The sequence below is a fragment of the Triturus cristatus genome, chromosome 4_1, assembly GCF_964204655.1.
Source record: "Triturus cristatus chromosome 4_1, aTriCri1.1, whole genome shotgun sequence".
NCBI classification, from domain to species: domain Eukaryota; kingdom Metazoa; phylum Chordata; class Amphibia; order Caudata; family Salamandridae; genus Triturus; species Triturus cristatus.
The window spans coordinates 415,755,818-415,779,182 of NC_140585.1; the positions used below are offsets into that span (position 1 = coordinate 415,755,818).

Consider the following 23,365-nt stretch of genomic DNA (forward strand, 5'->3'; position numbering starts at 1 on the left):
ATAATAAAAGGAATGAGAGCACCAATGACACAAAGAGAAGTAATAATGTTTCTTGGAATGGTTGGATACTGTCGTCAGTTGATAAGTAACTTTTCCCTGATTGCGAAACCTTTGGTACGCTTAACAAGGAGTGATGTAAAAGACCCCATTGAGTTAAACAAAGAGGAATTAACAGCTTTTAAACAATTGAGAGACAGTTTATGTGAAGCACCAGCACTTGGTATGCCTGATTATTAAAAAGAATTCAAACTTTATTGCAGCGAAAGAAACGGATGTGCACTTTCTGTGTTAATAAAGAAACATGGAAAACTATGAAGGCCAATTGCATATTTCTCAGCTATATTAGATCCCGTAGCTGTAGCATTGCCAGGTTGTTTGAAAGCTGTAGCAGCCACTTGCAAAAGTTTGGAACAGAGTGAAGGAATTGTGATGGGATATCCTGTGAGAGTGTTTGCTCCTCATGATGTGGCAATCCTTTTAACGAGGAGCCGCACCCAGTTCATGATGCACATTTGTCTGACTAAATATGAGAAAGTTATCCTAGGTGCAACAAATGTGAGCCTGGTGAGATGTCTGAATGTGAATCCTTCAACATTATTGCCTGATGCTGAGAATGTGGAAGTCAGAGATGATGTGGATCATGACTGTTTGGAAGTGCTTGACTTCTGTACCAAACCACGACCTGATATAAAAGATGTACCTTTGACAGAAAGTAACTATGTGATGTTTGTGGATGGACCATGTTTGAGAACGGATGAGGGAATTCTAAGTGCAGCATATGCAGTTTGCACAGTAGCAGCAGTATTGGAAGCGTCATACCTGAAAGGAGTAAAATCAGCCCAAGTTGCCGAACTGTTTGCTTTGACAAGAGCATGTAAGTTGGGAAAGAATGTGAGAGTGACTGTGATAACCGATAGTCAATACGGCTTCGGTGTAGTGCATGATTTTGGCCAGATCTGGTCGCAAAGAGGATTTTTGACATCAAGTGGAACTCCTATAAAGAATGCTGAAGTGGTTGGAAAATTGCTTGAGGCGATACAGCTGCCTAGGCAATTGGCAGTTGTGAAGTGTGCAGCACACCCAAAGTTTAATGACTATGTGTCACCTGGTAACCAATTTGCAAACGATATGGCTCAATATTGCGCACGCAATCAGAATTCTGTAAATCGGGCAAGGAAAAAAGAAATTAATTCATGTCCTTTGTTGTTTACTAACACTGTGAATACATGGGAAGAAGTGAGACAGTTACAAGAGGAAGCAGGAGATGAGGAAATGAGTCAGTGGGTAAAAGCAGGATGTGCACCAAGGGAAACAGATCATGTGTGGGTCTATCGGGATGGAAGACCAGTTGGTGTCCGCTATGGCACGGATGTATCATGGACAAGCACATGTAGGGAGAGACGCAATGATCAGATTGTTCAAGCAAACATGGTATAATGCAAAATTCAGACTTGTAGCTGAAAGCCTTTGTCAAAGATGTCTTATATGTCAGCAGTTCAATCCTGGAAGAAAAACAGTGGTAAGTCTAGGAACGATAGGTCGAGAAGGAGGGCCTTTCACCAGAATGCAAATTGACTTCATTGAAATGCCTCCCTGTAACAGGTTGAAGTATGTTTTAGTGATGGTCTGTCTGTTTTCTAGATGGGTAGAAGCATACCCCACAAGAAGAAGTGATGGAATTACAGTGGCCAAACTACTATTGAGAGAGTTTATCCCCAGATTCGGGTTTCCAGTCACAATTGAGTCAGATGGAGGAAAAATTTTCATAATGAAATCATGAAGTTGATTTGTGAAGCATTGAATGTACACCAGAAATTATATTGTGCCTATCGCCCAGAGGCTTCTGGTGTTGTGGAACAAGTAAATGGCACTATTAAAAACAGATTGGGAAAAATGTGTTTAGCCACAGGTTTAAAATGGCCTGATGTCTTGCCTCTGGTACTCATGACTATTAGATCTATTCCAGATAGAAATACAGGTCTGAGTCCGCACGAAATTGTCATGAGAAGAGCTATGCGACATGTTTCATACCAGTCAACAAACTGTTGCCTATATCTGATGACTTGGTGTTGGATTATTGCAAGGGGTTGGCTGATTCCGTTCATTCTGTGTTCCATCAGGTTGGATCGGATGCCACCACCCTTGAAAAGAAGCCAGCTCATGATTTGAGCCCATGGGACTGGGTGAGAAATAAGGTGCACAGAAGACGAAACTGTTTGGTCCCACGTTGGGGAAATCCACGTCAGGTGATCTTGACCACAACAACAGCAGTAAAGTGTGCAGGAGTAAAGAATTGGATTCATGCTAGTCACACCTTGCGAATTCCAAACCCAGTCGATAACAAGGAAGGAGAATACTTTGAAGAATCAGATACAAGTTCTGAATCAGATACTGAAGAAACAAGAACAAGACAAATTCCTGAAACGGGGGAATCAGAATCAAATCCAGTTGTTGTCCCAGAAAATTTTCCATTAAGAAGAAAATTGCAGATTTCTGATACCAGCTCGGAATCGGATACTGAACCAGTACGAGTACATGAAAAGAGAAAGATAAACGGTGAAGAGATTGTCAAAGAAATCTTTGATAAAGAGATTCCAAGTGAGAGTGCAAGAGAAATTCCACCTGAAGTAATAACATTAGATGGTAAGGTGCCAGATACAGAGAGTGAGGGAAAGATTTTTGCGGAAGACCCCCGAGGAGTTGTAGGGAATTCACACATCCAGTTAGAGGAAGGGACAGTTAGTCAGCAGGAAGATTGTGTGGAAGAATCACGAGGAGGGACAGAAGTAGGGAACAAAATAGAAGTGGTGGAAAGGAGAACAGTTGAAGGAAAAAGTCAAGTTGAAACTGAATCGGAAGACAGTGATGAAGAAGTACCAGAAGGTCGACTCCTAAGAAAGAGAGCATGGAGAACTGAGAAGAATGAAAAGGGAAATAAATTGAAGAGATCAGCAAAAGATGAAATTTGGCCAAATAAAATAAAGAGATTGAGATACAGATTGACAAGAGTGAATTCATCTAGAGCTGAACAAGTAAATGAAGTATCAAGCCAAGAAAAATTGAAAGAAGGTGAAAAAGTGACAGTGGAAGAAAATAAGAGAACGAGAAAACCTAACCAGAAGTATAAGTCGCCGGAATGGTCATATGTGGCACTGCCTGAAATAAAAGAAGAGGCGGACAGCCAAGGAGATCCAGAGGTGACTGTACCAGAATTGGCTGAGGAAGACGAAGAATCGGAAATCCTGAGAGTTATCTTGTTCGATATTGGAGAAGAGACGGATGTTCAGGAAGTTCTGTACCAAGATTATGAAAGAAAAGTGAAAGAAGATCAAATGCCAAACTGAGAAGACCAAAAGTGACCCAAGTGGGAAGACAATAAATTACTGAAAAGGACATAACTGATAGAACCAAGTAGGTGCTTAGAGCCTTGGGTGAGACAAAATTAGTTGTGAAGTAGAAGAGGCTAAGTCAAAAGACACTGATCATTTTTAGAAATGGCAAACACAGAAAGTAGAAAAACTAAATGTGTATTTCTTAGAAGATGGTTTAAAATGTGTTGTTGTTGTAAAGGATTACTAATGCTTCTATGGAGTGTGTTGGCTTTAATAGTTTCATTCAATATTACACTAGGAACAATAGAAGGATATAGTGAGAATAAAACTAATGTAGAAAAGATTCAGAAAGTATACCCGACTAAAATAGATAGAAATTACTTACATAAAGATAGGTCTATAAATGATTTCTCTAACAATGTATTTTCAAAATTACTATACGAATACGTAAAGACGATGGACGTGAGGGACTGCTACGTCTATATGCAGTTACCTGCATCTGTTTCAGAGGGAGTGACCTATAATCACCTCCCAGTAACAAATGGAATAACATGTAGTGTAATAGCCAGTTTGTTTTACAAAATAGGGAAATTAGAATATTACTTTTCGGATGTAGATAACATATTTTCACAAGGACCTGTAATTAACAAATTGACTAAAGTGAAACCTGCAAAAGTATTAGGTGAATTTTTCTTAGAAACTAAAGAACTAACATTGGAGTCCATATTTAGAAATAATCTAACTTGCAGCTTAAAGAAGGAGGAGAAAGTTTTCTTGGATATGGTTAAGGAAAGGAGATTGAAAATGCAAAAGAAAGTACCTGAGGGAAAAGAAGAAAAGACAGTCTGGGACATTGAAAATGAAAAATATTTGAACAGAGAAGCTAGTCCAACAATGGCTTTCGATTTGCCTCAGAAAGGAAAGTTGTGTATTAGAAGGAATCAAACTGCATATGATAATTATTTTGTAGGTACGAGTGATTGCCATGATACATATCGAATCATGGGTGGATGGGGACTTAAAGGAGGAAATTATCCAGTTTTTCCTGGATTATATTTTATCTGTGGGAACAAAGCATATTATCGTTTGCCAGACCATTGGTATGGCACATGTTATATAGGCCTGGTTTTCCCAAAGATATTCCATGTGGGAAGAGGAAGAGATGGTGTACATAGGTTAGGTAGTCAACTAACACGTAGAAAAAGAGAATCTTGGTCAGAAATTGTTGGAGACATATTTGGAGCATTGATACCAGCAGTGGGAATATCTCTGAATATGCACAAAATTAGAAAATTATCAACAGTAGTGGATCGCTTGTCAATGGTAGCGAAGGCCACCTGTGAAATTTTGGTCTTAAGTACCAGGAGTCCAAAAGGCACTCTGATTACGCTTATCACTGGAAAGGTAATAGGTGTTCCAAAACATACTGCGCAGCACCAGCTTGCACATCTGACTACCACACAATGCACTGTGTAGGGGTTGCACGGAGCATCAGATTGGTTAGGCCAGCACAGCATAGAAGTAAAAACAATCCCTGATATAATTGGAGCTCACGCCTGGACGAATTGGCATGCTTCGCATAAACAGAAAACAATACAAGCCACTAATTCCACATGAGGCTGGCCAGCACTTTCTGTTTGCTAATGTTTTAGTCTGTTACTATGACTAACAGGCACCGCCAGATCCACGGTATCCCCTTCAGGCCGTGCCTTGCCACATCTACACAAAAAGGCAATGGGGGGTATCCCCGTACCGTTAGGGTTTGAGAGGTTTTTCCAATCGAAGTACGTCCTCAATAGGCAGTATAATAATCACAAAAAATACTCCAATTAACCAACTTGTGGTCAATGGTGCTTGTTGACTAACTATGCATGAAAAAAAGGGGGAAGAAAAAGAGGAAGGGGAGCCTCTCTAGTGAAAGGTTGTACCTAATTCAACCATGAATGTGGGGAAGAAACACTTTTTGTTTGATTACCATCACACACCCTAGTGGTGTCATGCTTCATCATCGGGTCACCCCGACTCCTAAAAGTCAGGGTGGGCTCAACCACAGTGTTGGGAGCACTTTAGATAAATGAAGACCAGGGGGTTAAAGATTAAAAAACCTCAGGAAGACCCCTGGTTTCCCTTTATTCTTGGGTCTGTCTTGTGCACAAGCCGAGGACCGGGACCCTAGTAGGTTTGAGGAGTGGGGTGATATCTCTAATTGAAGACCACCCACAGTATCCTTCTGGTCCTGTGTGACACTTTCAACTTCCCCGAATTGGATGGAGGTTCACAGATAACAGATACATTATATATCACACACCACGAGGAGTAGCTACTCTGCCCTCGCACCACGGATAGGATAGGGACTTCCCATCCTCACTGTTCCTCACAGGGGGGTATCCCTTTGCCCTGAAAAAAGTCCAGGACCTTTATGGCCGCCCAGGACTGAAACATGTCGGCACCAGGGTCTTAGGACCATAATACTCCTACGGACCCGTTTTTAAGATTTTTAATAACCCAGACAGACCCAAGCGTGCCTGGCCACAGCATTTGGTCGTTTTTAAACCTGTGCTCCAAACACAATAATGTATCACTATCTCAGTGACACACTTCATACTATGGTCATCACAGCAACAAATCCAAGCCGGAAGCAGCCTGTGGCAGCACAGTGAAAGCCTACGCCCACCCGGCTCTTTTTGTTAAGCATGACTGCCGGGGTGGCAGAGTCCGGAACACAGGAACTCACAGTTCAATCCCCGGCAGCAGGTTAGCCCAGCACCTTGTGACTCTGGGCAATAGCTTGCTTAATCTTCCCGACGGCCCCCAGCACCGGGACTCCTTGCATGTGATAGCTGCGTGTTTTACAAATGCTGGCATTTTTTTATTTGCTATCTCATTGTGAAGTCGGAAGAACTATAATGAGTGACTAATGCGTTTTACTGCGGATAGGCGGACACCAGACTGCGCTAGTCTAACTCCTGATGTGTGATACTTGGAAGGGCTGGTGATGTTATCATAGGAATTTTGATTTTTGGGTGGTTTACTAGTTTAATTAGCTGTGGTGAAATTTACAGTAAAGGAAAGAGAAACATAATCCTCGCGTCCATCCCTTAATAGAATTGAAAATTCTTGACGGATAGCTGGAATTTTTTTTTATTTAGATGGAGTGTGTGTGCTTCTTTTGTGACATTCACACTAATCTGTTTTGTAATCTGGAACTATCACTCAAACTCGCATTTTTAGGTCTCGCCTTGCTATCGTGTAAGCGATCGCAAAGCAAGACTATTGTAAAAGGGCATTTCAAAGTGCTCCCAAAAAGCGGATTGCATTGCTAGCACGCGCACAATCACGCGCTTGGTGCCGCCATGCACTCCGCTTTTTGGGAGCACTTCAAAGGGTTCGCTTCCCCGCCCCCAAGCGCGTGCGCGCCACGCTCCGCCGGGCTTGTTTTAATTAACTTCACACTATTATTTAGCGTGTCGCCCATTTCCTAAGCGCCGTGCTTTCAACTTTAAAGCTCCATCTCCCCGTAGGCTGCCCTCCCTCCCACCACCAAACACAGGCTGCCTATGGAACTCTCCTCCCACCCCTGCTGCCAGGTTAAGGAGTTCATCGGTCGCCCGGTGTAGACTCTTCCGCTATGTTTTGTTTGCAGCTTGGACACTGCATTTCTCCGTAGGGTGCCCTCCCACCACTTCGCACCTCCCTCCCACCTCCCCCGCTCAGCCGGGCTCAGCCTCTCCCGGGATCACCTCTTGCTGCAAGAGCCATGGTGATCAGCTGCTGAGCTTGTTTTTCCATCTCGCTGCTGCTTTCAAGCATCTCCAAAATTCACCAACACTTCTCGTCTTTTCTTTTTTCACCCGCCCCTTCTCGCCTGCCCTCCGCATCATCTATCTTTTTACCTGCCTTTCCCCCCGTCCATTCCCCTCTTTCCTACCCTGTCCCAGTTAGCACCCTCTCTCCCCATCATGAGCCTCTGTCCCGCCTGTTTCCATTCGACCCCTTATTGCTTCAGCTTGGAAGCGCTCTACATATATTTGCACTTTTCATCCCACACAGACGTGCTTGCAGCCTCCTCCCCCGCCACCCGGGCTCGTGCCCCATTATTTGCCTCGTACAACTTCCCGGGTGCTTGTGACTCCATTCCAGCCCCAGCCGCGCCGGCCTTCTTATAACCATGTCACATCAACATTGTATTTAGTTAGCATTTGGTTTTTTTCAGCAGCGTAAACCGACCAAGTCATAATAACTTGTTTCGGCATATTCACAACAAATCTTTCAGTTTCTAAACGCTGTAGTTGACCTAGTGAAAAGAAACTAGACCCCCTGTCGTTGGGTGTTGCGTAGTGGGCTGAACAATTTAGAAAACAGTGTGTTGTTCCACTCTCTGTGACACTCAAAAAATCCGTGCTAGCCAGGCATGTGGTAGGAATCATGAACAAACACTTTCTTCCTTTGATTTTCTCTGCACCCGTCTCCCATTGGCAAAACATGTAGGACTCGCCTGTAACGCTGTTTGGCATGTATATTACATATTTTAGTGCTTGTATTTCCCAAAGTCGAGGGTAATATGCTGCATGGGCTAAACACTTATAAGGTCCCAAAGGGAGACCTATTGACAGACAAGCGCTTCCTGTGATTACAGGAGATCAAACCAGACTCCATGCTGCGTTTATGGCCTCCACACCCTGCTCTGGCAGGAAGGGCAGCCTGCCAAAACTGCAGCCAGCCTTCATCTCTGGGGTGGGGTGAAGGGAATGTGAAGCTATCAGCTGCTCCATCTGACTAACTAGAAACAAGTCAACATAAGAAGATGGCTTGCTGATAACACTCTGAATGCTGCCTGTGCAAAACTCCCCACTGCAAAGAAGACAAGCATTTGCAATGCATTAGGTCTCGCATTTACGCGAGTTTGAGCTATTGACATTGCAAATAACAATGCCTATTGGCATTGTCATTTACAATGCCAATAGCTTTCACTCGTGTAACTGCGAGACCTATTGCATTGCAAATGCTTGTTAGAACTGGGGAGTGGATACAACGTTTTATCCCCATGCATAAACACAACAGGGGTATTACAAGTATTTCGAACCAGACTCCAGACATTTGTATTAGACAAAAGAGCAATTTCTGAAATGTACACGTTTAAACGGACGCGACTACCTCATTCTACCTATGATAAACGGTGGCATGCTGCCACTTGAGGCATTCAAATGAAATATCAGACAAGCACATGGAAGACAGGCACACGTAAAAAATAAAAAAGAAAACTCGGACGAAAGATGGGCGTGGAAGGGAGGGTGGTCAAAGAGCAGAAGCATAAACTGCTTTCAGGCTCTTGTATGTGCGTCAGCCATCTTGGAATTTTGTTCATATAGCTTTTACTCGCGAAGAAGTTCCGAGAGGAACTTTACTTCTATAACTTTTGTAAAGTATAGGGTCACCAAAAAAACAAGAAATTAATATGTATATATGAGCTTTATCGTTTGTAGAATATGCTTATTTTTGAAAAGTGAACTTTTTAATTATATAAAATTGTTTCGATTTTCACCAGTGAAAAAATTGTTCTGAAATATCATTGCAGCGTTTTAAAAATGTGACATTTTGAATCGCTGTGCACTTTAACATTGAAATTTATTGTGGGTTTAACAGGGACGCTGCATTGTAACATGGCCGCTATATTAACATGCTCCTCTGCTTCTTTGCCAGGCGTGAGACTCTTTCAGTTTCAGAGCGGAACCTTCTGTCTGTGTTTTTTTTTTTGCTGTCCTGTTAGGAATTGGTTTACGTGTTTGACCCACGTGTTGCGCCTCCTGCCAAATTTATGTTTCCTTGCTGACTATCTGCTATATGTGGATGTTGATGTCCCAGGATGGATGTTTTAGCCGCTGAGTTCGGGAATCTGACTGCAGAGCAAATCGTAGCCCCTATAGATACTGTGGAGGTGAGAACGAATCTGCTGTTCACAGTGAGCTGGGAGAACAGTATGAAATTATCAAATTCCCATTTATATGCTGTCCCATTTTTGTCATGGATCATTTCTTAGGTGTATCGTATTACCCCACCAGCCCTGTATTAACCCCACCAGCCCTGTATTAACCCCTGTCACTCCAGGTACTTGCATTGCAAAACTGTCATTTTACATGTAAGATCTATATGCTGGATGATTGGGCCAGTGTGGCATTAAAGGACCCTTAATGCAGAAGGTTTGCCTAAATTATGAAACAAGACGATACAAGTTGTGTGTTGCATATTAAGTACTCGTCTTATAGAGACGCAAAAGAAATGTGACCTGGTTAGAATTCTTATAAAGTTCAGCTGTCATATTTAAATATTTGCCTCGTTTAGAACAGACCGTGAAATAACTACTGCTTTGAGAGCAGTGTTTCTTGTGTTTGCTCACACTTTAGATTTAATTATATGAAGTTTTTCTTTCCTATTGCTGACAAAAGCCCTTTTCCCAGTCCTTTCAGTTGGGAATGTTAACAACATCAAAGCGAAGTTGTCGAATACGCTAAAAATAAACCTGGAGGGCGCTGTTTTAAGGGACTATAGTTATCTAGGCACCATGGGTCGCGGAGAAGGCATTAAGGAAACAGAGGGTGGATACAAGTTGTGGTGTTTTTCCAAAATAAAGACCGATTCTTTGGACAGCAGTTCTTGTGGTGTTTGAAGCCGTGAGTGGTCGCATGGGGGATTAACCACCACTGGTGTCTGGGTGCCAAGTGGTGCTGCGGATGCACAGAAGCTACATATAGTCGAAGTAGCCAGTCAGCGGTCCGCATAACACGGTAGTAAGGGAATTCTAGTGACTGCAAAGGAGAGGAGGGCTGGTAAAATTAGGTACAGAGGAAAGGAATTCATAATTTGTGGAGCAGGAGCCAGGGTCATCTTGGAGGACAATCAATGTGGGGCCGAAGGAAGTCCGGCCTAGTGGAGAGCATTATGACTAGATGTTTGGGTAGATAAGGGGCAGGGAGGAAGAAGACAACCAGTCCACAATTCTATAACAGAGAGCAAGAGAAGTGCTAATTATGTATTCTAGTAAAAGGCTGAGTGAAGCAGACCGTCGAGGAAAAGGACCAGAGAAGGGGAAAGGTTAATGCCCTTCGGTCAAGGGATTAGGCCATATGGGGGAAGGGAGAATGGCCAGATCAACAAGGGGAATATTCGCTGATGGTCTTTCTGTCTCCCCACAGGCAAGTGGAATTTACATTGTCAATGCTAGTGTTGCCATCAGATCACAAGCCAATCTTCCAGAAAACTCGGGTTGATTTAAACAAAAGAAACCTGTACCTGTAGAGATCACCACCACTGAGTACAATCTAAGTGTGAAGGAGCACCATTCAGTGCACCCCTAATATTAGTCATCTTCATCGTACCAAGTTATTTTCGGGGAGAAACCCATAAAACGTACTGTAGGAATGTTTTAACAATCATTAATATGTAATCATGCATACAAAAGTATAATATATACATAGCTTTTGAGCATGTACTGCCATGCAGAGCTATTCTATTCGTAAACATTTGTTACCAGCATATTTTGTATCTTGGAACGAGTTCAGTGCTGTAGAATGATACACCTCTATGCTGCCTTTTAGCTAGGTTTGTGCTATAGAAAAAACATATACATATGTATAGGTATAGCAAACACTAGTCTTTGGTGTGCATATTTATAACGCATCACATCTTTCAGAGATTGAATGAATACTTAACGAGTTAACCTATAAATAGGCGTTGATACATGTAAGTGAAAGAGGCGTGACGTGCAGAGTGATGGTGAAGTTTAAAATAACGGCATCGCATTGACAACAATAGTGTAAAACTTCTCAAGCAACTTTATAGAATAGGAAGAGTTTTGTTGTAAAGGGTCAACGGCGTTTCGATTTCAACTGTTCGAGATCATCATCAGGACATATAACGGGTGAGCAAGCTGAATTGATGCAATTATTCGTAGCGCAAGGAATAGCAATTGAGGGCTTCAGAAAACAGCTGAGGGTAGACAAGTTCACCCAGATTAATTCGCTGAAGGTACGAGCGTGAGAATATCACGTGTGTGTAAACTTGAAAGGCAGGGTCAGCTGTATAAATTGTGCTTAATGATTTGCTGCCAATAAGTTTAGTTAAAGTCACTCCCAGTTCATATTTGGAAAGTCTTGGGAGAGGAGCTCAGCGCGTCATGCTGCTTGGGCTGTTCACATTTAGCTAAGCTGTTTTCTGAAACCCTCAATTGCTCTTCCTATTCTATAAAGTTGCTTGATGAGTTTTACACTATTGTTGTCAATGCAATGCAGTTATTTTAAACTTCACCATCACTCTGCACATTACGCCTCTTTCACTTATTGTGTGAGCACCTGAATTCTATTGTTGTGGAAATAAATGTTTAACATGAACTGACTTATGTCCCTCTGTACATTATTAATTTTTTTGCTCCTTTAAAATAATTAATCCTCAACTCTCTAACCATAAGTGCTCTCCTTAGGATCACTTTATTATTGGACCTTTTGGCCACACCCGAACCGTCAAAACACGACATGTCGCACATCCACACTCTAAGCCTGAAAGAGTATTAATTTTGTAATCTTATTGTGTGCTGCCGTGTGTATGGACACAGCTATGTCTCTCTGGTGAGCTCTAATAAGTAAAACACGTGCCAGGGACAGCTTTTACTTATTGCAGGTTGGCTTGGATAGTATGTTACCAATCCCAAGCTGTAATATTGTGCCTGGAGTGGTAGAAGGTGTTAGTCAATTTTCAGCTCAGTATGTATGGCACTAGCTAATCCTATACTTAAAGACCTTGCTACAAAAATGTAAAAGGACTTTGTCTCTTTTCTAGGTCAGTGTGGATGACACTGATAATCCAATGCTTAAAAACAATGCTGGAAAAATAGACATGAGCAGCTTTACAGTGTTGGTGGGGGTGTACAGGGTTCCAAAAAACAGAAAGCTGCTCTACACCTAAAACTTGGGAACTACCTAGAATTCCCTACCTCAATTTGTGTGTGTGTGTGTATATGTATGTGTGTGTGTATATATAATGTGTGTGTGTATATATATATATATGTGTGTGTATGTATATATATATATATCTGGCATTGTGTGGCCGTGACTTTCTAACCCATTTGTTATTTTGAACTTTTCTTTTACAAAGCCACATTTACATACTGTTAGCAATGGCAGGACTTACACTCTGAAGCTCCTCACCCCACTATGTCTCCCCTCTGCGGGGTGCATACAGCTGGCCTCCTCCTGTGCTGCCTGAAAGAAAACAATACATTACTTAAATTGTTTCAGACTTTAGAGGCGCCTGTGGAAACTAGAAAATACCTTTTGGGGAGATGATGTAGTCTTACGGCTAGAGCGGTCGACCTCGAAGCTGGGGAACCGGGTTCAAGTCTCGGCAACGACTCTCAACCTCCTGTGATTCTGGGCAAATCATTTAATCTCCCCGTGCCTAACAAAAACAAATGTGTCCATCTGTAACGAAACTGGGGCTCTTGTAAAGCGCTCTGATACCTGATGTCTCGGGTCTAGTTCATGCTAAATAAAACTCTTCTTCAAAAAAATAATACCTTTTAAATTTTGTTTTGCAGGATGACTTGAGCCTTGTCCAATTAATCAATACATGTATTTAAAATTGAGAAAAGTGTTGGGTCACTAAGACAATCCTCTGGAAATGGGTACTGTCCAGGAAAATCTGGGATGTGTGGTAACCCTAAGTAGAACTCTATATTTTATCCAATAAATTAATGCTTAAATACTGATCTTATAGGTGACGGAGTCTTGTCTAAGTACTTGTAAGTTGGTAGGGTTGGGGGTGTACTTTGAGGAGTCATTTCATAAGTATGTTCAATTTGGCAGCTGACATATTCCCTCGTTAGTGTTCCCTATATCTTCACACCATATATTGCTTCAGTAACTGCTTTTGCGTTAAAGCCCTGTCAGCCTACCTTGCCAAATATCTTCTGAAAGCACTGCATCTCTGACAAAAAGTGTCACACTCTTGCTAAGCTCCTTATGCCGTTTCTGGTGTTCCGTCATATAAACAGCAAACTAATCAAATTTGATATCTGCTTCTGATTTGTGGAATCTAGAGAAATGTTGTTCTTTAAAGTCATGGGGATTTAGTGCCATATATTAAGTTTTACTTTTTGTTATTTGTTATCCCTCTATTATCACAAAACGTCAAAAAAGAGCGATGAACCAAGTGAAACCAATCAGAGCTCTTGATGCAGGAACACCAGCCCCAAAGAACAATGTAGTTTACTCCCTCCTGCACTTTTGGAGTGTCAACTAATTCAAAATATAGGACTGAGGGCAAACGTGTTTATATAGACAAAATAAGTCTGGTGCCGGCACCAGTATTGTCATAGTCCATTAAGGACTTGAACGTCCCTAGCGGTTCATTTACCAGGATCCCACCTGCCCTCGCATGGTTTTATTTATAAACCACTTTGATTACCTCAAGTTGGACTGGAGCACCAATATCCCGTAAAACAGCCTTTAGCTTTCATTTTGGTACACTATCAAAGGCATACTTGATATTGAAAAATGCAGAATAAAGGGATTCCTTTCCTAAACAGCAATAAATATCTGAAAACCTGGTCGACTGTACTATTTTATTCTGAAAGTCTGCATGGGAAGGGGTGATACAATCATTGTCCCTCACCAATTCCTCTAGTGTGCTGAGGAGGAGCGTACATAATTTTTTGTAATAGCCGTTCAGGCCAATAATTTGCCTCACTGTTGATGTTCCCTGCTTAAAAACCTGAAGTATCTCAGTTCCACACAATGAAAGCATGCATATGTTCTAAGGAATGGACCAAATGTTACCTTTGCTACACATTGTTGGTCACTTTTCTGCTGTGTGCAGCATTTTCATGAGCTTGTGATCCATTTGCGCTAGAAACAATTTTTTTGTTGAAATGTGCAAATTCATTTATGTAGCAAGTGCTGCAAAGTCATGTGTATGAGAAAATATAATGGCTGCAGAAAGGCATAATTCCTTCGGGTGTTTGATGGTACAATGCACAAACATTAGCATCATCTCTCTTGTGTTACTATGCCTAGAGTCTGCAGCGTTGCTGTCTTGCAAACCTATGATGTTACAATTAGCCTTGTCTTGTGTCATGAGGGGTTAGTTATGTTTGTGACAAAGAATTAATAAATATCAAGGAGCCTCCCCTTTTGTGGTTACGTTTGGGAGTTTGAAACGTGTGTTGCTCTATTACTAGTGGAAATTCTCTTTTATGTGAGATTCCCCATGCTTCAAATTTTGTTAAGTTAGTGAATTTATCAGCATACTACTTTGCGGTTAACCATGTCTGGAGCAAAAAGTCACCAGTAGGCGATTGGGACAAACTGACAAACATAAAGGACTAAGAAAACACAAGATGGTATTGGATGTTTTGGAGTGAAGACAGAACTCAGACATGGAGCCTATATGTGCTGTCATGTAGAGTAATTGACCTACTATGTTGGTCCGCAGTTCTTTTCTGCCATCGCCATCTGTTTATTATTTGCTCAGATTCAGTGTTCATTCGTTACTATTGTGAAATTGGTATTGAGTGACCTTATCATTACGTTGGGATGGAAAAGTCCTCTGCATGGTTATGGACATGCATCTCTTCCCTGAGTGCCCCAACAGTACTGATGTCTGGGTCCCTAATGCGGATTTTGTTGTCGTAGGCAAGCATGGATCATATGTGCTTGTATTATGACATAGGCCTTTCTCGTGGATTGCAGTCTTGTTGGACTGGGGTGGGTGCACCCAAAGCGCTACCTTCATAGTGGTGAAAGGCCATAGCCTTTACCAGGAGTTAAGCAGCTCAAGCGTGGTGGCCGCATACAGTGTAGTGATCAGTAGAAGTGAACAGGTCCTTTTTAGGTCGAGGACCGTCCGGTCTGCCGAAGGCAGAACTGGAAGTCCGGAGATCTTATGTTTCTTAGAGTGGCTATTTAGCCCGCCTCTCTTTTTGCTTCTCCTCTTTTGGCTGGCTTCCTAAACGGAGGCCAGCCATTGGAGGAGAGAGCCGTCCCTCCAAATAGGCTCCGTCTTTTTCAGATTCGCGGGCGTGTTCCGTGCTGTTCTTTCCACTTTTTAGCCACGCCCTTTTTTAGGCGGGTTTTTCTCTCCTCCAGCCAATGGCAAGAGGAGAGAAAAAGAAACACGCCCCCGAACCCGAAAACGCCACTGCGTTTCCCCGAGGCATTTCTGCTTTGCCTCATAGAAAGGCAGTGGTGTGCTTGCCTATTGCTCTGCCTTGTTTGGGTTGTCACATTAACATGGCCGCCGGAGCCATAAAACTCAGTTGCCCACGTGCGTTTCCCCGCTCTCGTTTTCTCTTCCCTTTCTTTCGCTCCCTTCTCGCTCCGTCATCTCCTTTTCAGTGCGCTCTCTTCAGACTTCTCTAGCCTCTTGTCCCGGAACCAGTTCGCTCCCCAGTTATGCACCACTGCCTCGCGGTGGCATCTGTCGCTGGCGCGGTGTCGGCTGCGAGCCAAGGGAGCGTCCCTGTCATCTCGAGCCAAGTCATGCGGGTGATATCAGGAATGTCTATGCATGTGCTGTGTCTGTTTGTGTGGCTGTTTCTGCAGTAGTTTGTGTGTCTGCCTCCGTGGTGGCTGCTTCTTCCTGTTTGGTTACCGTGTGCGCGATTGCTGGGTTTGAAACTGCCTGAGTAGTATGTGTTTTTTTTTAATTTAGAGAAGCTTGTGTGCTCGTGTATGCCCCTTGCCCCGCCCCCCCTCCCCGGAATCTCGCTGATATCCTCGCCGCTCCACTGTGTTGACCCCCGGGGTTCGGCTCTCAGCCCTGCGTGGAAGGGCGCAGGCCCTCCCGGACATGCTCTTGTTATCTAGCGGGCCCGGCCGCCTTTGTGTGGATTCGAGGGAGGTGGAGTCACCCATGTGTGCACAGCGCCTGAGAGGAACGGCACAGTGATCCACGGAGTGTCAGGGGCCAAACGCAGCCACCCCCAATCTCTAAGGGCCCCTTTCAGCCCCAGACATCTGAATATTTGTGACGTGGGAGCCTCAGCCCCCCCATCACATCTTGCGGTGGGGGAGGGGGGTATTTTGAGTTACGCCAGCGCTGCTAAGTGCTGTGTGGAAGGTTGCTTTAATACAACAGCTGCCAGCTCTTACTTCGCACCCATTGGCATACTAGAATCCGCCTTGCGTACAACCACCCCAACAAGCATACCAACTCATGGGGGGCTTTGTGTAAATAGCGCCAAGGGCAAAACCAAATTTGGCACCACCACCAGCGCCTTCCGTAAAAAAAATTCCTAGCACCGCCTGTTTCAGCTGTTTGTTTTGAGTCCGAGAATGTCATACATCCTACATACCCCCTACGAGTCTTTAAAGCAAAGATTACCCCCCCTCCTCCCCCAGTGCTTTAAGACCCTCATGGGTGAGTAGTAGCGCTTTACAAGCCCCTGACTGATTGATAAGTTGGGTAAAAGCTAGGGTTGAATACGACACTGGCAGTTCATGCAGAAGAACAGTGTTTAGAGGCTGCTGTGTGTGGCCTGTGTGCAGAGAGCTGCACGCGCCCTTTGCTGTGTGTCTCAGGTGCTCCCTCGTGTCACCAGGGGCGACCATATCCGCCGACATTGTTCCTTTCCTAAAACAAAACACCCCGAGCCTGGTTAGGGTGGTTTTATCCCCACAGTTCCGCAGTCTCTCGTTCACTTCCGAGACCTGCATCACACATGTTCCTTTTATGTTTTAACGACCATCTGAAGTTCTGCCTCTTGGGAGCCTCACAACTTTGGGCTCGGTGGCAAACAGGCCACACACACAGACCGCCCTTCCCCACCTCCCACCGCTTCCTTCTTGCAGAGGGCCTGTCTCTCCTGGTCTTGCACGGGCCAGGCTACAGAAGTATTCATGGGAAGTGGTGTCCCCAAACTTGAAGCCCCACCCCCCCCTCACTCAGGGGCTCTCAGGCCAGGCTACTGTGCTGAGGGGGCCACCCGCACTGCGGGGGGCCTTAGTTATGCCACTCTTCCTGGGTAAGATCCAGTACTTCAATCTGAAACGGCATCAGATATAGCGCCCAGAAGAGGGGGGTGAACATGCCACTTCTCGGATCCCCCACTCCCAGTTTTATACCAGTGAGTGGCTTAAGGAGAAAACCTTAGTGTGTGAGTGGTTGGTTCTAAGCATTCAAGATGCCACAACAGTAACAATATAGAAATGACTAGGCCATGTGCAGGCCTTTTACATTGATTTACTCCCAGTGAATACCACGGGTGGTCTCGTCCAATCTGGTGTCCCCTGATCTAAGGATTCCATGAAGGAACAGACCTGTAAGGAACAAAGCCATAATCTTTTCGTACAATGTCCCAAACACCCCATCCAGAAACAGACCTATCAATACAAGGCCTCGTACACAATCAATATTCAGAAACAGTAACCCATTAATTAAAATTCACAGGCACTCTATCAATATTCAGGAACAATAATCTATTAACAGAAGCTGCCATGCACTCTAGTACTATGACAAAAACAGAAAATACATCAATACCGCATGCCCAAATCGCCTACTGATAAAAAGTCTCAGAAACCCTATGAATATTCAGAAAATACAAACTATATAATAAAATCTTATACCAATAATCAATATCCTCAATAACCCAGGTATTCTGCTAATTCTGCAAGGCAGACAGCCCTGGGCAAGTTTATGGGGCACAAGCTCTTCTTGTCAGTGGTTATTGGTCAATGTTTCTTGTGAAATACAGGACTCGATTATTTGCAGTCAGCCTCGCATAATGCACAGGGGGTAGCTTCTTCAGGAAGATTAGGGGGGGGGAGGGGTATGTACGTCAGATTTCCCAACAATCACGAAGGTTAAAATACATTATATGCACTCTATCTCACTACCTCACTCTCTATCACTACATCACTATCTATTTCTATCTCGCTCTCACTACCTCACTATATCACAACACACTCTCTCAAAACTTCACTACATCACTCTCTCACTACCTCGCAAATTCACTCTCTCTCTTTCTAACTCACGTATTCACTCTCTATCTCACTACCTCACTCTCTCTCTCAAATACACTAAGTCACTTACACTCACTCTTTCACTACCTCACTACATCACTCTCTGTTTCTATCTTAATACCTCACAACATCCCTCACTACCTCACTCTCTTTCACTACCTCAATCTTTCTCTATCTCACAACATCACTCACTGTTTCTATCTCACTACGTCAGAAAATACCTCTCACTAACTCACTCTTTCACTACCTCACTCTATCTACCTCACTCTCTCTCACTACCTCACTCTCTATTTCAATACCTCACTCTCTCTCTGCTAATGCAATAGGTATCACATATGCAAAAAAAAACTAATGCCAATAGAAATGACAATGCCATTTATTTAGGGATACAAAAATGATAAAAAAAATAATGAGCAATACCAATAGCTCTACCTATAATATTGCCGAGACCATTGCATTGTAAATGCTTGTTAACCCGTGTCACTGTAGTGAGCCCTACAGCCTCACTCATTCAAAGTTCAGCTGCTGTTTGCTTACCTCACACACTGGTCTACATTGGGTTGTTGAGCAGTGCTGTGCAGCAAAAGAGTGGTGTATATGCTCTGTGAGAATATGTGCCTGGGAAGGGCACAATACATTGCTAATGCAGTACTAATGCAGTACTGTCAGCGAGCCCCATATGCCAGAATGGACTGCTGAGAGGGTCTCTGGCCATGTATAGCAAAGGTGTGGTGACCATGTATGTAGAGGGAGGTCACCGGACCTGGTAAAAAGTGTGACCTGAGCAGGGGAGTTGCTGGAGGAGTGAAGTCGTCGTGGGGTAAAACTTTGCATCACCTACTGTCGATCGAGGGAAGGACTGAAGGACTTAACCTGCCAGGAGGAGCTGCGTGAAACCTCCGGTCACTTTGGAAGCTCGACCGTGTATGAGGAGCTCAGTCTTTGCTTAATGCAGCCTGTCTGGGCCGCCTGCAGCAAGCTCACATGAAAGAGCCACCGTTACTCCGGCGCGTGCAGAAGGGGCGATCTCGGAACTCTGAAGGCTCCGATGTTGCAGGTGTGGGTAAGACTAAATTCAGGCCAAAATTGCCCTGGGGAACTTGCTTGCTATGTAGCGCTTGGACACTGTTAACTTTACCATAGAGTTGGAGAGGATTCTTGAGACTCAGACTACAAGTGGGGTTTACCCTGGACGTTGGGTTAAGTCAGAGGTATTCAATCTGTGGGGCGCGACCCCCAGGGGGGCCGTGGAGTCACGGGAAGGGGCACGCGCATTCCCCAGCCTTATTGTCGACACACAAGGATTGCCGAATAGCCTCTGCTCCGAGCGTTTTACCAGAGAGAGCCTCGCAGTGAGAGCTGCTGCTCTAAGAAGCAATCCTGTTGTGCCCACTTCTCACCAGCTGATGAAGGAGAATGGGTCTTGGCGACAATGACCATTAGGAGGCAGTCAGGCTCTGCAGGAGGGCAGTACTAGCTTAATTGACCTTGTGCTGGGCCCGTTCATGCACTGTCTCCACAAGGGAAGGTGCGATCTGGTCTTGGAGGGGGCCGTTCTCAGCGAGGGGAAAATGGGATGGGAATCAGAGGCCGTATTTTCCTTACCTTCTGCTATTTCGAAATTTGTAATTTTTCCAGTTTTTTTTTTCCACCTAGTCTACAAGAATACTTTTATAATGCATACTGTAAAGGGCTCTTGTATTTAGAAGTGGTTTTAGATTTTTTGTATTGTGGTTCATAAAAAACCTGTACTGGAAAGGCTTTTGATGTCTGGTGCTAGAATATTTATATTTCCTTTTAAATTCATGTTTGCAGATTATTTTTAAGATTTATTTCTATTAACTTTTAATTTTTTATTCTTTGCTCTCATTGAGGCATAATTCTGCCAAATATTATATTTATACAGTGCAATCGCACGACCTTTCATGTGATGAAGATGGTTTCCACAATGAAAGCACCCGCAAACATATTTAATTAGACGTGCCCCTACTTTCTGGAAAAATACAACCTTCCTGGGACGGTTAATTCTTATAGTTATTATGCTTCAGCTGGAGTGTCATTCAAGGAGTGTCATGTGCTGTGAAATAACGATGGATTAAACCCAGATCTGTGACTGGGGGTGAATGTTTTTCCAATGTGCAACATTCCGTCCATCATCTTGTGTGTTTTGCTGTTCGCCCTACGTGGGAAGGGTATGCCCAGATGTGGGTCCCATGCTCACTACGCCACTGGAGTCAAGCTATCCTGGCTGAAGAGGGGTGAAACCCCGAAACCGGTCCTAGGATGCTTGATTCCGGTCCAGGGAAGACATTGCTTGGCAGTTCGGGCTGGACTGTTCCCATGAGGCACAGGGTCAAGACTGATTTGCATATGGCCATGTCTGAACTGGGGTGGCGTGGTGAACAAAATAACGATGGATTAAACCCAGATCTGTGACTGGGGGTGAATGTTTTGCCAATGTGCAACATTCTGTCCATCGTCTTGTGTGTTGTGAAACTGAAGCCGGGCAGACAGTTAACTTTCAGGGTGCAGCAGCTTACCTTAAAGAAATACAAATGTGTGCTAGGTGCAAATGTTAATAAAGGGTGCTTGAAAGCAGGTACTGGTTTTAATTGATCCAATCACTCAAAGCTCTGTGATGACATGTATACATTCTTTTTGAGTGGTTGTGTAAAGAGAATAATTGAGCTGTGAAGTGTGTGCTTTCAATTGTAATTGAATTTGTATAAGGCTTACTACCCCAGGAGGTGTTGAAGGGACAGTTTTGTTTAAAAAAAAAAAATGATGTACAATCTGGGTATTGCTAAAATGCAAGACTTAAATAATGACTTGCATATTCACAGTGCTTTCTGTAACACGCTGTAACCTTCTAGCACAAAAAATGCACGTCACTATTCCCCACTGCACCATCAAAGAATTAATTCTGCGGGTCCCTGGTTACACATACACCTCTGCAGTGCATTAAACCAATAGAGGTTTCATAATGTACTATTGTGCATTTCCCACTGAGTAACCACTTTTAAAATGTATTTTTCACTTAAGCTACCAGTTATTTTATATGTAGCTACCTGGCAGTGAGAAACCTAAAACATTTACAGAATACACTGTTTAATCATATTTCCCCACCGCAAAAATGATTTCCCACGGGAATTAATGGCGTTTATGGTTATTGATGGTGAGTAACAGGTGGTAGAATATTTTGTCAGGAGGGGTCCTTACACCAAAAAACTTTTGAGAAGGGGGTCTTGGCATTAAAAAGTTTGAAGACCTCTGCCTTAAGTGAATGGGGAATAGCCATGATCGCTAGCGTGAGGAGGGACACGGGGATCTGCCTGCAAACATTAGAACTCTGACCTCAGGGACACTTTGTAGTTGTTTGTGAAGGTTGTTTTTACGCTTGTGTTAGCAGGGGTAAAATAAAATACGTCTCTTTTTTCTTAAAAGTTAGTATTTGGCTGTCCAATAATTGATTGCTGCTACTATGTGTATTTTGAGTTCTGAGCCTGTGTTCACGCCCTATATCTACCATTCTCACCTCCAAGGGAATCTTGGACTGTTTGAATCACGCTAAAACTGAGAGTGAAGTGCTGAATGAGTACTTGGACCATTTGATCAGAATCTATAGTAAGTTGGATCCCGGGGCATTAAGAGTAAAATACCTCAACCCCTCTCATTTGTGTCCCGGTCCGAGATGATTTAAGGCATGGGGAAAGTGGGCTCTGGCTCAGGGCCCACCTTTCATGGGGCCCCCTCTTTTAAGTGATGGTAAAAGGCCTGCCTTTCATATAAAACCAATTTTACTTCTTGCTTTAGATCCATTTTTTTGCTTATCATTCTTATCAGCCAATGCCTCACTTATCCTTGTAAACGTGTACAGCACTGTGACTGTAGTAGTCATGTCGTGGGTGGCTGGGCATGAACATTGTGGCACACCCAATCGCATTTGCCTGTTCAATCTGAAGACAGCATAAGCAGTTAATGAAGGAGAGGACTGTTACATTGCTGCATGGTGTCTTGTGCATCCAAAACATGCCAGTGCAATCGCAGTCTCTCAAGGTGTACATAAATATTGTACCCAAAATCTGAGGCAGCACATAGGCAGCAGACTGGCCAGTGCAGAGGTGTCAACTTTCTTCTGTTTCTGTGCTATGTGGCCATCATGCAAAATGTCTGTTTATCGCTCCTTCAAACTATTTAAAATAAGGACCAGGTGGCAGATTGGGAGTATTGAAAAATTATCTTCTTATGAGTAGGGTTTTTCCCCCAAATCATTTCAGAACATGTGCAGAGTTATACATCTTGCTTTTTGTGTCCCAAATGAACAATGTCTCAGAAGGAGATCAGAGCGATGCTGCTTGTTCAAGTGGCTTTTCAAGATGTGATGCTGTAAGGCTAACACCTAAGGTCTACAAACGGAGATGGATTTTATTTACTGTGGTCAATATAGGTGGGTGAGTGCATCGTTTTAGCTGAAACTGGTAATGGTGTGAGTGCGCCTCTCTAAGCCTACTCTGATTTGTACATAATCTTATCTCCTCTGTGATTGCCGTCTTATAGAGTGCTCTGAATCACTTGTAAGTAGATCTCTTCAGCATTCTATAAAAAGGCAAACACATGATTGGTATGCTGAGTTAACAGGCACGTTTTACTCTTCATGTTTAAGCCACATTAAAGTATACACTTAGAAGCGGCATTATACATTCATTTGCCTGTTGGGCGTTTATTTTTCAGCTGATTGTTGTAGCTAGTCCACACCCTCACTGATTCTTGCTTTTGAGTAATTGTTAGTGAATAAAATATGTGCCACGTTTATTCTTTTCCTAGGCTTCTGCATGCAACGTCTCTTCTCTATGTCTCCTTCACACTTTGGACCAGCCCATTTGGGACTTAAGACGACATGTGGGGACATTTCTGCAGTCTTTTTTAAATGCTGGGAGGGTAAAGTTAAAGGCAGTTTAATATCAGGCTTTGCTAAGATGCACCTGTTGACTATTCACCATTTCTATCTGCTTTTGAGGAGAATCA

The 23,365-nt window shown here is 43.4% G+C and overlaps 1 protein-coding gene across 1 annotated transcript in view; it reads left to right on the plus strand.

Moving 5' to 3' along the window:
- Nucleotides 1-9,073: 9,073 nt before the first annotated feature.
- Nucleotides 9,074-23,365, plus strand: part of POLR3B (RNA polymerase III subunit B) — a 1,087,861-nt gene continuing 1,073,569 nt past the window's right edge. Inside the window, exon 1 of the mRNA XM_085652533.1 lies at nucleotides 9,074-9,267. Coding sequence (XP_085508659.1) covers nucleotides 9,196-9,267 — 72 coding nt within the window. The 5' untranslated portion in view covers nucleotides 9,074-9,195. The remainder of the gene's footprint in view (nucleotides 9,268-23,365) is intronic.